The 15,815-nt window shown below is 39.2% G+C and overlaps 1 protein-coding gene across 1 annotated transcript in view; it reads right to left on the bottom strand.

Moving 5' to 3' along the window:
• C5 (complement C5) overlaps positions 1-15,815 on the bottom strand; it is an 89,988-nt gene that overhangs the window by 49,312 nt on the left and 24,861 nt on the right. Inside the window, exons 11-17 of the mRNA XM_032418622.1 lie at positions 14,930-15,115; positions 13,454-13,657; positions 11,361-11,570; positions 11,086-11,235; positions 9,896-10,025; positions 1,595-1,657; positions 329-526 (exon numbers count right to left, since the gene is read on the bottom strand). Coding sequence (XP_032274513.1) covers positions 329-526; positions 1,595-1,657; positions 9,896-10,025; positions 11,086-11,235; positions 11,361-11,570; positions 13,454-13,657; positions 14,930-15,115 — 1,141 coding nt within the window. The remainder of the gene's footprint in view (positions 1-328; positions 527-1,594; positions 1,658-9,895; positions 10,026-11,085; positions 11,236-11,360; positions 11,571-13,453; positions 13,658-14,929; positions 15,116-15,815) is intronic.

The raw sequence follows: 15,815 nt of genomic DNA on the forward strand, positions 1-15,815 counted from the left end.
ACTGGAGATCATGTAGCCCAAGCTTCTTGCTTGAAAAATGAGGAGACTGAGGCTCAGAGAGGATATATAGTCATTCAAGTTTATAGAATGAGCTGGCTTTAAACTTGCCCTGGGGTCTTGACTACGGGCTCCTGTGCTCTGCTCTATACTATATGTACCTCTTTTGATTGCCAAAATGATAACTGATTTCCTTCTGATGGGCATTTACAAGTCATCTTTTCTAATTTCAACTGTAAATAAAGCATGAAAACTGCCCTTTCTTAGCAGCGCAGAATTACACAAGATTCCCCAAACGGGGCAGAATTCTGATAGAAAATGTCAAACTTACTCAGCCTTCCCAACTGGATGGGTTTAAGACCCTCTTTAGAACGGAGCTGGCTGGCGATGTTACAACAGTCCTTGAAAATCTTGACGCATCTGGGTCCTACCTTAATCCGGGCAGCGCGCTGCTCACAGGTCTCATCGTAGTTAAGAAAGGCTCCATCATAGCAACATTTCTTCAATATGGCATGTTTGTATTTAGCCACTGAAATGGTAATGATGCAAGTGTCCCTGATTATGCAGAGTCATGACACCTCTGCCTCAGGAGGGACCTCGAGGGGTACCTGGTTTCTACTGCCCCACAACAGCCACTGCTAGGTGAATGACCAGCCGCTCTAGGCATGGGGAGAATGTGGCCTCACCAGGTAGATCATTCTCATTCACACTAAATGGTTAAAGAGCTTCTTGCGACTAAGCTAAATACTAACTTCTGAAATGGGCACCTTGGGTTCAGCACCCTTTGAGTAAAATAAGTTAACTGAGAAGCCTTCAAATATTTGAAGATAGGTATCACCACTATACAAGTGTTTCCTTCTTGAAGCTATAGATCCTATTTTTAAAAACTTTTCTTACATGACATGGTTTGTAGACCATCACTAGTGGCATCATCCTTCATGAGAAGTGCTCAAATTACTCAGTGTCTTCCTTTTTCATATCATTAGAACTTAGAACAAAGGTTAAAATTAAAATAACTCATATATGGATGGGGGAAGGAATTATTATTACTTGAAGCGTGATTATTAGTTGAACTCAGGTGACTGACTTCCATTTCAACATTCTTCCTATTTTAACATTGTCAATGATCATATTTCTATTTAAATAATTGTTTAAAAATAATTTCTATTAGATTGATTTCCTAAAGAACAATCCAAAATACTATTCGCTGTTAAATATATAAAATAGAAGAAATAGGTTTCCAGGTACATTTCAAAGTTAATCAAATCACAGATTTTGTAAGCATAAAATGGAAGAATATAATTTTAGTTGCCAAATGAAGTCTGTAAAGAGGAAGTATTTGTAACAAATAAAAGTTAATCTTTTAGATTTTAGAGATAGAAATAATACTTATTTTCTTCAGATTGAGGTTATAGCAAATGAAGTATTGGATTTATTTGGATTAATCTTTCTGAAAGAGGTGAGCTAGACATCTGTACATATCTTTCTTTTCATCCATTCTATTTGGATTAGGGGAAATTAGACAATGATTAGTTCTCTCCAGCTTTTGAATAATAGGATCATAACCTTTTCACAACCACATGAAATTTTAGAGTACCTTCCTCTTCTATTTTCTTTTGCAGCATTCGTTTTGGCCTGAGAATTTCTTTACAAGGCTCATCTGTTAAAAAACAAAACAAAGAAGGGAAAAAGGAGATAAAATATCAAGAAGGAAAATTCCATGAAATTATTCAAGTATTTAAAACATTTACAAGTCATTCATTTTATTCAACAAATCCTGAGATCCTGTTTTCAATTAGGCATGGTGCACCACACATCTTAATATGACTTGTTTTGGCTTAGAGGAGCTCACGATCTAGTGTCATCTATACAGTTTGACTTGTTTGATTTGAGTTCGGTTCTAAATCCTACAATGCTTTTGATCCACTGATTACAGAGAAATATCTAAGCATGTAAAGTAAGCAAAGTTTGGGGGAGGAGCAAGATGGCGGAGGAGTAGGAGACCTAAATTTCGTCTGGTCCCAGGAATTCAGCTAGATAGGGATCAAACCATTCTGAACACCTACAAACTCAACAGGAGATTGAAGAAAAGAATAGCAGCAACTCTCTGAACAGAAAAGCGACCACTTTCTGGAAGGTAGGACGTGTGAAGAAGTGAATCTGAGGGGATATTTGGGAAGATAGATGGCGGGGGGAGGGAGCCTCTGTTAGCCGCTACTGGCAAGTGATAGGGCAGCAGAGCACAAAATCGGAACTTTTAGAAGTCGGCTCTGCTGAGAGACATCACTCCAGTGGCTAAGTGGGGGGTGGAACCCTCCCTGGGACAGTGTGGTCTCAGGACCCTCGGGGTCACAGAAAGACCGGGGGTGCCTGAGTGTGGCAGAGCTCCCAGGTATCGGAGCGGGTAGCCGGCTGAAAAGACAGAGCCAAGGAGCAGGCTCTCAGCTCGGGGTTGCCATAAACCGTGATCCACAGCAGTCGGGCCACTGCTCTTCCAGCAGGGACCCAACAAGAGGCAGATCCGGGGAGACTCCCCTTCCTCCCCCAGGAGGAGCAGCACAGGAGTGCACCGCAGGGATCTGCTGGGTTTGGAGACTCCACACCGAGTCGGGTGCCAGAGATAGAAACGCTTGGTCACAGGCCAGGTGAGCACGGAGTGCGGCCGGAGACTTGGGAGACGGGAGTGATTGACTGCTTTTCTCTGGGGGAGTACTGAGGAGTGGGGCCCCAAGTTCTCGGCTCCTGCGGGGCGGAGATTGGGAGGCCGCCATTTTCACTCTCGTCCTCCAAAGCCGTACAAAAGCTTGCAGGAAACAAAAGCTCCCAGACCAAAACCAAGCAGATTACTTAGCCTGGCCCCTGGAAGGGCAGGGCAATTCTGCCTTAGGCAAAGACATTTGAGACCCATGGCAACAGGCCCCTCCCCCAGAAGATCAGCAAGAACAGCCCGCCAAGACCAAGTTTACTGATCAATGAGAACGGCAGAACTCCAGCGCTAGGGGCATACAGCACATAGAATCCATGGCTTTTTTACCATGATTCTTTAGTCTTTCAAAGTTAATTTTTTAAATTTTCTTTTTCTTTTTTGAATTGTTCTTTTTCCCTTTTTCAACCAACATCTTATCAATCCCTTTTTTAAAAATCTTTTTTATTTTTCATTTTTAGAGTCATATTCTATTCCTTCATAGTAGTTAACCTTATTTTTGGTATATATATATAAGTTGTTCTCTCTTTAAAATTTTGGGATACAGTTTCTCCTAACAGACCAAAATATACCCTAAATCTCTAGTGTATGGCTTTTCTAGTCTCCTGCCTGATCACATTCTCTATCGCCCCCTTTTTAATTCCTCTTCTTTCTTTTTTCAACCAACTTCTTTTCTTATTAATACCTTTTTAAAATTCTTTTATAATTTTCATCTTTATAGTCATATTCCATCCCTTCATCATATTTACCCTTTTTCATTAAAACTTGGGGAGGCACTTTCTTCTAACAGACCAAAACACGCCCAAAATCTAGTGTGTGGCACTGATCTATGCACCAGCCTGATCATATTTAATTATATTCTTTTTTTTTTATCTTTTATCTTTTTCTTTTTTTTCTTTTTTCTTTCTTTCCCTTTCTTTTCGCCCGGTTTCAGGTCTCTTCCGATTTGTTTAGTGTATATTTTTCTGGGGTCGTTGTTACCCTGTTAGCATTTTGTTCTCTCATTCATCTATTGTCCTCTAGACAAAATGACAAGATGGAAAAAAATCACCTCAAAAAAAAAGAACAAGAGGCAGTACTGACTGCCAGGGACCTAATCAATACAGACATTAGTAAGATGTCAGAACTAGAGTTCAGAATGACAATTTTAAAGATACTAGCTGGGCTTGAAAAAAGCATGGAAGATATTAGAGAAATCCTTTCTGGAGAAATAAAAGAACTAAAATCTAACCAAATCAAAATCAAAAATGCTATTAATGAGGTGCAATCAAAAATGGAGGCTCTAACTGCTAGGATAAATGAGGCAGAAGAGAGAATCACTGATATAGAAGACCAAATGATGGAAAATAAAGAAGCTGAGAAAAAGAGAGATAAACAACTACTGGATCATGAGGGCAGAATTCGAGAGATAAGTGATACCATAAGATGAAACAATATTAGAATAATTGGGATCCCAGGAGAAGAAGAGAGAGAGAGAGGGGCAGAAGGTATAGTGGAGCAAATTATAGCAGAGAACTTCCCTAATTTGGGGAAGGAAACAGGCATCAAAATCCAGGAGGCAGGGGCGCCTGGGTGGCTCAGTCGTTAAGCGTCTGCTTTCGGCTCAGGTCAGGATCCCAGGGTCCTGGGATGGAACCCCACATCGGGCTCCCTGCTCTGCGGGAAGCCTGCTTCTCCCTCTCCCACTCCCCCTGCTTGTGTTCCCTCTCTCGCTGTGTCTCTCTCTGTCAAATAAATAAATAAAATCTTTAAAAAAAAAAAAATCCAGGAGGCACAGAGAACCCCCCTCAAAATCATAAAAATAGGTCACACCCCGACATCTAATAGTAAAACTTACGAGTCTCAGAGACAAAGAGAAAATCCTGAAAGCAGCTCAGGACAAGAGATCTGTAACCTACAATGGTAGAAACATTAGACTGGCAACAGACCTATCCACAGAGACCTGGCAGGCCAGAAAGGACTGGCATGATATATTCAGAGCAATAAATGAGAAAAATATGCAGCCAAGAATACTATATCCAGCTAGGCTGTCACTGAAAATAGAAGGAGAGATAAAAAGCTTCCAGGACAAACAAAAACTAAAGGAATTTGCAAACACGAAACCAGCCCTACAAGAAAGATTGAAAGGGGTCCTCTAAGCAAAGAGAGAGCCTAAAAGTAACATAGACCAGAAAGGAACACAGACAATATACAGTAACAGTCACCTTACAGGCAATACAATGGCACTAAATTCCTATCTTTCAATAGTTACCCTGAATGTAAATGGGCTAAATGCCCCAATCAAAAGACACAGAGTATGAGATTGGATAAAAAAAACAAGACCCATCAATATGCTGTCTGCAAGTGACTTATTTTAGACCCAAAGACACCTCCAGATTGAACATGAGGGGGTGGAAAACCATTTACCATGCTAATGGACACCAAAAGAAAGCTGGGGTGGCAATCCTTATATCAGACAAATTAGATTTTAAACCAAAGACTGTAATAAGAGATGAGGAAGGACACTATATCCTACTTAAAGGGTCTATCCAACAAGAAGATCTAACAACTGTAAATATCTATGCCCCTAACATGGGAGCAGCCAATTATATAAGGCAATTAATAACAAAAGCAAAGAAACACATCGACAACAATACAATAATAGTAGGGGACTTTAACAACCCCCTCACTGAAATGGAAAGATCATCTAAGCAAAAGATCAACGAGGAAATAAAGACTTTAAATGACACACTGGACCAGATGGACTTCACAGATAGATTCAGAACATTCCATCCCAAAGCAACAGAATACACATTCTTCTCTAGTGCCCATGGAACATTCTCCAGAATAGATCACATCCTAGGTCACAAATCAGGTCTCAACTGGTACCAAAAGATTGGGATCATTCCCTACATATTTTCAGACCACAATGCTTTGAAACTAGAACTCAGTCACAAGAGGAAAGTCGGAAAGAACTCAAATACATGGAGGCTAAAGAGCATCCTACTAAAGAATGAATGGGTCAACCAGGAAATTAAAGAAGAATTTAAAAAATTCATGGAAACAAATGAAAATGAAAACACAACTGTTCAAAATCTTTGGGATGCAGCAAAGGCAGTCCTAAGAGGAAAGTATATAGCAATACAAGCCTTTCTCAAGAAACAAGAAAGGTCTCAAATACAAAACCTAACCCTACACCTAAAGGAGCTGGAGAAAGAACAGCAAATAAAGCCTAAACCCAGCAGGAGAAGAGAAATAATAAAGATCAGAGCAGAAATCAATGAAACAGAAACCAAAAGAACAGTAGAACAGATCAACGAAACTAGGAGCTGGTTCTTTGAAAGAATTAACAAGATTGATAAACCCCTGGCCAGACTTATCAAAAAGAAAAGAGAAAGGACCCAAATAAATAAAATCATGAATGAAAGAGGAGAGATCACAACCAACACCAAAGAAATACAAACAATCATAAGAACATATTATAAGCAACTATATGTCAACAAATTAGACAATCTGGAAGAAATGGATGCATTCCTAGAGATGTATCAACTACCAAAACTGAACCAGGAAAAAATAGAGAACCTGAACAGACCTATAACCACTAAGGAAATTGAAGCAGTCATCAAAAATCTCCCAAAACACAAAAGCCCAGGGCCAGATGGCTTCCCAGGGGAATTCTACCAAACATTTAAAGAATTAATACCTATCCTTCCAAAACTGTTCCAAAAAATAGAAATGGAAGGAAAACTTCCAAACTCATTTTATGAGGCCAGCATTACCTTGATCCCCAAACCAGACAAAGACCCCACCAAAAAGGACAATTACAGACCAATATCCTTGATGAACATAGATGCAAAAATTCTCACCAAAATACTAGCCAATAGGATCCAACAGTACATTAAAAGGATTATTCACCACGACCAAGTGGGATTTATCCCTGGGCTACAAGTTTGGTTCAACATCTGCAAATCAATCAATGTGATACAATACATTAATAAAAGAAAGAACAAGAACCATATGATCCTCTCAATAGATGCAGAAAAAGCATTTAACAAAGTACAGCATCCTTTCTTGATCAAAACTCTTCAGAGTATAGGGATAGAGGGTACATACCTCAATATCATAAAAGCCATCTATGAAAAACCCACAGCGAATATCATTCTCAATGGGGAAAAACTCTCAGTTTTTCCCCCAAGTCAGGAACATGGCAGGGATGTCCACTATCACCACTGCTATTCAACATAGTATTAGAAGTCCTAGCCACAGCAATCAGACAACAAAAAGTAATAAAAGGCATCCAAAACAGCAAAGAAGAAGTCAAACTCTCACTGTTTGCAGATGATGTGATACTTTGTGTGGAAAACCCAAAAGACTCCACCCCAAAACTGCTAGAACTCATACAGGAATTCAGTCAAGTGGCAGGATATAAAATCAAAGCACAGAAATCAGTGGCATTCCTATACACCAACAACAAGACAGAAGAAAGAGAAATTAAGGAGTCGATCCCATTTACAATTGCACCCAAAACCATAAGATACCCAGGGATAAATCTAACCAAAGAGGCAAAGGATCTGTACTCAGAAAACTATAAAATACTCAGGAAAGAAATTGAGGAAGACACAAAGAAATGGAAAAACGTTCCATGCTCATGGATTGGAAGAACAAATACTGTGACGATGTCAATGCTACCTAGAGCAATCTACACATTCAATGCAACCCCCATCAAAATACCATCCACTTTTTTCAAAGAAATGGAACAAATAATCCTAAAATTTGTATGGAACCAGAAAAGACCCCGCATAGCCAGAGGAATGTTGAAAAAGAAAAGCAAAGCTGGCGGCATCACAATCCCAGACTTCCAGCTCTATTACAAAGCTGTCATCATCAAGACAGTATGGTACTGGCACAAAAACAGACACACAGATCAATGGAACAGAATAGAGAGCCCAGAAATGGACCCTCAACTCTATGGTCAACTAATCTTCGACAAAGCAGGAAAGAATGTCCAATGGAAAAAAGACAGTCTCTTCAACAAATGGTGTTAGGAAAGTTGGACAGCCACATGCAGAAGAATGAAACTGGACCATTTCCTTACACCACACACAAATATAGACTCAAAGTGGTTGAAAGACCTCAATGTGAGACAGGAGTCCATCAAAATCCTAAAGGAGAACATAGGCAGCAACCTCTTCGACCTCAGCCACAGCAACTTCTTCCTAGAAACATCGCCAAAGGCAAGGGAAGCAAGGGCAAAAATGAACTATTGGGACTTCATCAAGATAAAAGCTTTTGCACAGAAAAAGAAACAGTCAACAAAACCAAAAGACAACTGACAGAATGGGAGAAGATATTTGCAAATGACATATCAGATAAAGGGCTAGAATCCAAAATCTATAAAGAACTTATCAAACTCAACACCCAAAAACAAAGGATCCAATCAAGAAATGGGCAGAAGACATGAACAGACATTTTTCCAAAGAAGACATCCAAATGGCCAACAGACACATGAAAAAGTGCTCCACATTGCTCGGCAGCAGGGAAATCCAAATCAAAACCTCAATGAGATACCACCTCACACCAGTCAGAATGGCTAAAATTAACAAGTCAGGAAACGACAGATGTTGGCGGGGATGCGGAGAAAGGGGAACCCTCCTACACTGTTGGTGGGAATGCAAGCTGGTGCAGCCACTCTGGAAAACAGTATGGGGGTTCCTCAGAAAGTTGAAAATAGAGCTACCCTACAACCCAGCAATTGCACTACTGGGTATTTACCCCAAAGATACAAATGTAGGGATCCAAAGGGGTACGTGCACCCCGATGTTTATAGCAGCAATGTCCACAATAGCCAAACTGTGGAAAGAGCCAAGATGTCCATCGACAGATGAATAGATAAAGAAGATGTGGTACTTATATACAATGGAATATTATGCAGCCATCAAAAAGAATGAAATCTTGCCATTTACATCAACGTGGAGGGAACTGGAGGGTATTATGCTGAGCGAAATAAGTCAATCAGAGAAAGACATGTATCATATGATCTCACTGATACGAGGAATTCTTAATCTCAGGAAACAAACTGAGGGTTGCTGGAGTGGTGGGGATGGGAGGGATGGGGTGGCTGGGTGATGGTCACTGGGGAGAGTATGTGCTATGAGGAGTGCTGTGAATTGTATAGGACTGTTGAATCACAGACCTGTACCTCTGAAATAAATCATACATTATATGTTAAAAAAGGAGGAAGATAGTAGGAAGGGAAAAATGAATGGGGGGAAATCAGAGGGGGAGACGAACCATGAGAGACTACGGACTCTGAGAAACAAACTGAAAGTTCTAGAGGGGAGGGGGTTGGGAGGATGGGTTAGCCTGGTGATGGGTATTAAAGAGGGCACGTTCTGCATGGAGCACTGGGTGTTAGATGCTGACAATGAATCATGGAACACTACATCAAAAACTAATGATGTAATATATGGTGATTAACATAATAAAATAAAAAAGAAAGTAAGCAAAGATTTTGTTGGGTATGCTACTTTTATTATTTGTTCTTTTTGCTATATTATTATGAATAATAGGTCAAATATAATTATGAACAATTTTAAAGCCACAGAAAGAATATAATTAAGATGTGGTCCTTGTCCTTAAAGAGCTCGCAGTGCAGTGGCTGAGACAAGATACATAACTAAATGCAAGAACGTGCCGTGATGCACTGCTGCTGTGTTGCTTATAAACAGCTAGTTCCTACAGTATCCTCCCTATGAAAGGAGGAGGGTTAGGGTTCTATATGGGGAAGAGGCCTGATAGAGGAGGTGATTCTTTCACCAGCTTCTTCAGGCTAATATAAGGGAAAGCAGTCCTGATGGGGAAAGGCCTAAAGGTGTACAATAGTACAGTGCCACCCAGATGGCCACCAAGCACAGTGCCACTACCCTTGGTTCCGTACAGCGTAAACATAAGGTAAGGTAGAGCAAGACAAAAGATAGTTGGAGAGAGATGGGGAGAAGATCATGGAGGACTCTGAGGACTACACTAAAAACTGTACTTTATCTTGATGGCCAGTAAAACATTTTGTACTGGGGAGTTATGTAGCCATGTCTCTCTAAGATCAGTGTAGAGAATACTGTGGAAGAGAATTACGAAAAGGATGTCCAAGAGGAAAATGATCAATGTAAATTTCAGTAATCAATTTGAAGAATAAGCAAAAAATGCTTAACATTTTACCATTTTCTTGGGTGTCATCTGCATTTGCATTGGTGAGGAAGGTGAGTCCAGCCAAATGGAATACATCTGCATTGTCGCGGCCACCACCTGCCCCACAGCCCAGGTCGCTCGTCTCTAAGACTTGAAACACCTGTCCAAAGGTAATTAGCTAATTAAATAATTCTTGGGAGTTAACTAAAGGCAACATGTTGAGTCTATTTAGATGTATAAATCATTCCTCTGAAGAACTAAAGGTACAAGTTGTCACATGGTTATAACAAATGAGATCACTCATTTGTCAAAGGGTCAAAAACCAAATTTCCCAACTTCATTTTTTTAGTTTGACCTTTTATATTTACAAACACATACGTATTGAAAATTAAAACAAGAACTAAGCTTTAAGTTTGGTGAGAAGGTTCTCAGGAACCAACCCATGCTGTTTTGTACATAGAACGCACGCTGTGATCAATATAACATATAAATAATAAATAAATAAACACACGAATTAGTGAATTACCAGACAAATTAATTTTTAAGTTGCTAAAGAAAAAAAAAGGAGCACAACCTCTTGTGTTTTGGGTAAGAAGACTCTAGGTTCTAAGTGGGTGAGAATTTGTTTGGGGAAGCTTATTCCAGTTTTAATTTTGATCCCCAATTTTTTTTTTCTTTTCTGAATGTTTTTAACTGTATAGTTTTTTTTTTCTTTCTTGTTCAAAGAAATTCAAGCCTAGATAATATTAGCAGGGCGTAGGGGTGATAAATGGGAATTTAGGGGAATTGAATAATTTTCACATTCTTTTGTGCCACAGATTTTAAAGAGAGTGAAAAAAGAAAACAAAACCAAAAACCTTCCAGAGGCTGCCTTCCAGGCTTCTATTGCGCTGCTACTATAAAGCCCCCAACTCTTCAATATCAAACCCCCCCCACAATTGATGGCAATTTTGCCCCATGAGTATAATTGCCATGGTGGTCATATGTTTTTAAAGTGCTTAATTCTACACTTGGAAAAACAAAAAAGGATAAATCTATGCTTTAGGGACTAATGTGGGGTTGCCTTGCCTTCCTAAGAACCATTGTTTTGAGTATATTACAGAAAACCAGGCCTGGTCATCCCCTAATTCTTCCCCACAACCTATCCTAGGGCCATACTTCGTGAAGCATTGCACAGAGTCACCCCATGCAGCAGCAACCAAGGCCATGCACTACTTAACTCTTTCCACAGGCTTCTTGGCTCTCCTTTGGACTCCGTATATAGCACTGTCCACTGCTGATAGACCCACCCAGGAACTTGACTCAGTTGCCATATCAAGAGCTACATGTTGGCCTGGAGAATATGCAACTGCTCTTGGAGACAGATGGACCTAAAAGATATTTGAAAGAGAAAAGAAAAGGTCATTTGTGTGAGACAAACCTTCACAAGTAGTGACATTTACAGTCTCCTTTACTCAGAAGAAAATTTGGTTGTGACTCATAATTTGTGGCTCACCTGGAGTTGGTTGCCACACTTTTCTTCGATACTCAACCAGACTGAGTCAGACACCAACTCTGCTGTCTGCTCTCCTGTGACGATGTAATAGACCAGGAGACGGGCTGAAGGAACCATGTTTTGTGTCACTGGAATGTTTATGCTTTGGTAAGATGAATCTGGAAGTTTCTCCCTTGTGCCAAAGTGAACAATTTTGCCCTTGGATAAAATCTAAAAAATAAACAGCAGTAGTAGCCATTAAAAACAAAATCTTTTGTAGTGAAAAGAAGGGCCATATACACCCCAATGTTTATAGCGGCAATGTCCGCAATAGCCAAACTGTGGAAAGAGCCGAGATGCCCTTCAACAGACGAATGGATAAAGAAGATGTGGTCCATATATACAATGGAATATTACTCAGCCAGCAGAAAGGATGAATACCCAACTTTTGCATCAACATGGATGGGACTGGAGGAGATTATGCTAAGTGAAATAAGTCAAGCAGAGAAAGTCAATTATCATATGGTTTCACTTATTTGTGGAACATAAGGAATAGCATGGAGGACATTAGGAGAAGGAAGGGAAAAATGAAAGGGGGAAATCGGAGGGGGAGATGAACCAGGAGAGACTATGGACTCCGAGAAAGAAACTGAGGGTTTAGAGGGGAGGGGGGTGGAGGGATGGGTTAGCCTGGTGATGGGTATTAAGGAGGGCACGTACTGCATGGAGCACTGGGTGTTATATGAAAACAATGAATCGTGGATCACTACATCAAAAACTAATGATGTATTGTATGGTGACATAACATAACATAAAAAAAATAAAAATAAAAATAAAATGCAAAAAAAAAAATAACCAACAAACTCTTTGCTTCAGGATGGAGCTTAGAGCTGGAGTAGAAATTATATGAAAGATAAAGAAAGTTAACAAGCATGGGCCCACTTTATGTCAGAAACTTTTACATTCACTTAATTCCTTTCTTTCTCACAAGAACCAGGATAGGAATATTACCACCATTGTGCAGATAGATAAAGGGACTGGGGCTCAGGAATTAACTAAATGTCATACTGATTTTAGCTCAAAATCACATAACTAGGAAATCAGAGAGCTAAGATTTCACCCCAAATCTGCTTAAGTCATCACACTGTCACTAAAATCTCTTTCATTTTATTGATTAAAAAAAAAATAGATGAGTAAGTGGAGTGCATCTTATTTGGGAATTAAGTTTTAAAGCCAGAGATTAGGTTCTAAACTGGAGGCACATGGTTAAAAAAGAAAAAAAAAAAAGCTTACAAATCATATGAAGCCAAAATGTCTTCAAAGATCCCTTAAATTGTCCTTGGAGAGCAGGACTGCATACGTGGTTTTGGTACACAGTCCCTACACAGGTCCCATAATTCTTCATCAGTCACTATGATCTGTGTTCCTCATTTCTTTTTTAATTTCTTTCTCAAAAATGTTGAAAAAGCCATCACCACCTGTTTGGCCTGGCCATCGGAATAACACGTCCCATTTCTTTGAAAATTGTCAGGGTTTTTCCCACCTTCTGTCCTAAGGTTCTACCCACAGGCTTGATTGGCCACCTTTGTTTAACGTAAGTGACATAATAGGAATGCTGCTAAACTATAGAATTGGAGTAGGTATCGTATGACTCAACTCTTAAGAGCAGGATTTGGGGCCCCCTTTTATGCCAATGAAATGCACATATTTGAAATAGGTCTAGGCATGTATCTTTGGCCATGAACTAGGGTAGAGGTAATGTGAGAACTTAATCAGGCTCTCTCTCTGGAATAATCAGGCACTCTTTGGTGAAAGGCATATCAGACAAGGAGTCAGAGGTTCCCGTTCAAATAGAAATCTTCCTCTTCCAAGCTAAGTGACCACGGCAAACCTCTTAACCTCCCTGTTCCTCAGTTTCATCATCTAGGAAATGGTCATGAAAATCATGGCCCATCTCAAAGGTTTTTGAAAAACTGATTATCAAATTCGATTATGTTCTTGAAAGTGCTTTGTAAAAACAAATGTAAGGGATCATTCTCATGTTCCTCTGTTAATAAAGAGAGATGTCCAGGTAGGGGAATAGACAGATGTAAATTTACCATTACTGTACTTACCAAGTAATTATAATGAGTTATTTTCTCAATATATGGACTTCTGGGGGTAACAATAATATTCAGATATTCTCCCACAAGCAAAGGTTTATAGTTTTCAATCCAGTCAATATAAAGGTAACTTTGGCTGAGAGATGAATATGCTATTGCTTGGTAATCTTTGCTGGCCTGATTTTCTTCTGGAAGATCTGGGTCATCAGTCCTGACCTGAAAAGAAAAATTTCAAAAGAGACATGTGGACTGTGATGAAATATTTTCTGTGAAAAAATATGTTTTAAATTTCTTTCTTTGCTTTATAAATTTCTAAATTTCACAACACCAAATGCTAAAGGAAAAAAAGACTCCATTACTCCAATGTTTGTACAGCTGTGGTATCAAGTAACAAAGACTATGGGCAATAATTGGAATAATATGGAATTATGAGCTATGGTGGGAAAGTCTGGTGAAGTGAAGAGGGAAAGATGCTCCTGGAACAAATATTAGTACTCTTCCTGAAATGTCATGGCAATCTGGGGACTCTTCTTCCTATGGGTTGGCAGGGTAAGAGAAGGGTATCAGTGGGAAGGTCTTGAGGACTGGGGACAAGAGTTGTAAACGAACATCACACAGACTCTCTGGTCCAGTTTCAGTGTGAAGTGATGGCACAAGAGATGCACCTATAAATACGGAATGGGGCAGAGATGATATCATGGCAGCAATATCCACTTTTGACAGCAAAGGGGCTATTAGCTCATGCTCTGGAGTGAGATAGGCATTGGTTTGCATCCCAGGGCTGCCGTTTATTAACTCTGGATAAGTTATTTAATCACAAGAGAGGTTAGAAGCCCCCCTTTCCTCAGCTGCAAAATGGCAAAGAGAATATTCTCTAACTCATGGAGCTGACTAACTGGGTATTAAATGTGTTCTACATAAAGCTCTTAGCATTTCGTAAGTGCTCAGTAGATGACAGTGAATGCGTAAATGCTGCAGTCATTGATGTGCATTATTAATTTATTCATTTTTTATTTGGGATTGGGAACTTAAGCATTATTTGCTAGGAGAGAAGCCTATTAACTGAGCTCGAAGGTGAAGTGGTTTATGCAGCTAGGAAAAAGGGAAGCTTCCATGTTTGACCTTTTTGCGTCCCTGAAAAAAGATAAAAGGTGGGAGTGAAGGAGAGAATATTTCTACCACTGACTTTCACTACTGAAAGAAGCTATTCTGAAGCTTCTAGATTCTAATATAGTCTTACTAATATAAAAGAAAATAATTAATTCCCAAATAAAAAATGATAGACTTATCTTCCTCAAGGACCATTCAATGGATTAGCATATTGCCTCTGGTTCTTATGGGGGGGTTTTCCCCCTTTGGATGTGAAATTGTGGATCTGTTCTCTGGACTCATGTTTAAAATCTGCCGCATCTGTTCTGCACACTAGCCAAAACACACAGTCAAAAGCACACACTGTCCTAGAAAATTCAACAGGAGAATTCAGCTCACGTTAAACTCCAGCACCGTTGCTCCAGATGGAAGATTAATCACAAATGAAGCTACTCCATCACTGGAACGTGTTACACTTTTCTTTGACTCCAAGTCAGACATCTCTTGGTTTACATCAACCGTGTGTGCACTCAGGGTCACCGGGACCCCTCCTACCAATTGATCCAGCGAATCCTTAACCTGCACCTGTTTGTCAGAATAGTCCAAAGTAGCTCGTCACTACTTTTTAAAAGCAGAACAATTCTGAAATAATTTTTCTTCCTCCCCACAAAAATATAAATTATTCATGTTTACTTCAGTAAAGAGAAGCATGTTCTTAGATTATAGGAAGGTTTGGTTCTATTTAGTTAAGTCATTTTCGAATGCATTCCCTGTACATCAAGCAGACTCAGGACATAAATATCATTCTACTAAGTCCATTAAGTAGATGTGATAAGGTCTTCTGCTACCTAACTTCTGTGATTCTTCAGTGCAGTTAGAACTGGATAAAGGAGAAAACGAGGCAATCACTTCTGGGAGTAATTCTCTTAGACATGACAAATAATACATTCATATTTTTTTCTCTTAACCTTTACCTCTCACTGCCATGCATGTGGCCATACATAATTTCCACAAAGATATGCTTTATGTTATTTTATTTTTATATGTGATAGAAAATATACAAAAGATTTTAAAATAATATAGATATATTCAATATAATAGTATTATATTTATGGTATTTTTTATATATTATTATATATTATCTATAATATACCATAAATTATCATACATATCCTATAATAACATATATTATAATATACTTATATGTATGAAAGAAGCTACAAGCATGTCCAAAGGTTACTTTAGCTTGGCAAATCTTTTTCTCTTAAAAGCCAGTGATCACTTA

The sequence above is a fragment of the Phoca vitulina genome, unplaced genomic scaffold (assembly GCF_004348235.1).
Source record: "Phoca vitulina isolate PV1807 unplaced genomic scaffold, GSC_HSeal_1.0 scaffold21, whole genome shotgun sequence".
Taxonomy (NCBI): Eukaryota; Metazoa; Chordata; class Mammalia; order Carnivora; family Phocidae; genus Phoca; species Phoca vitulina.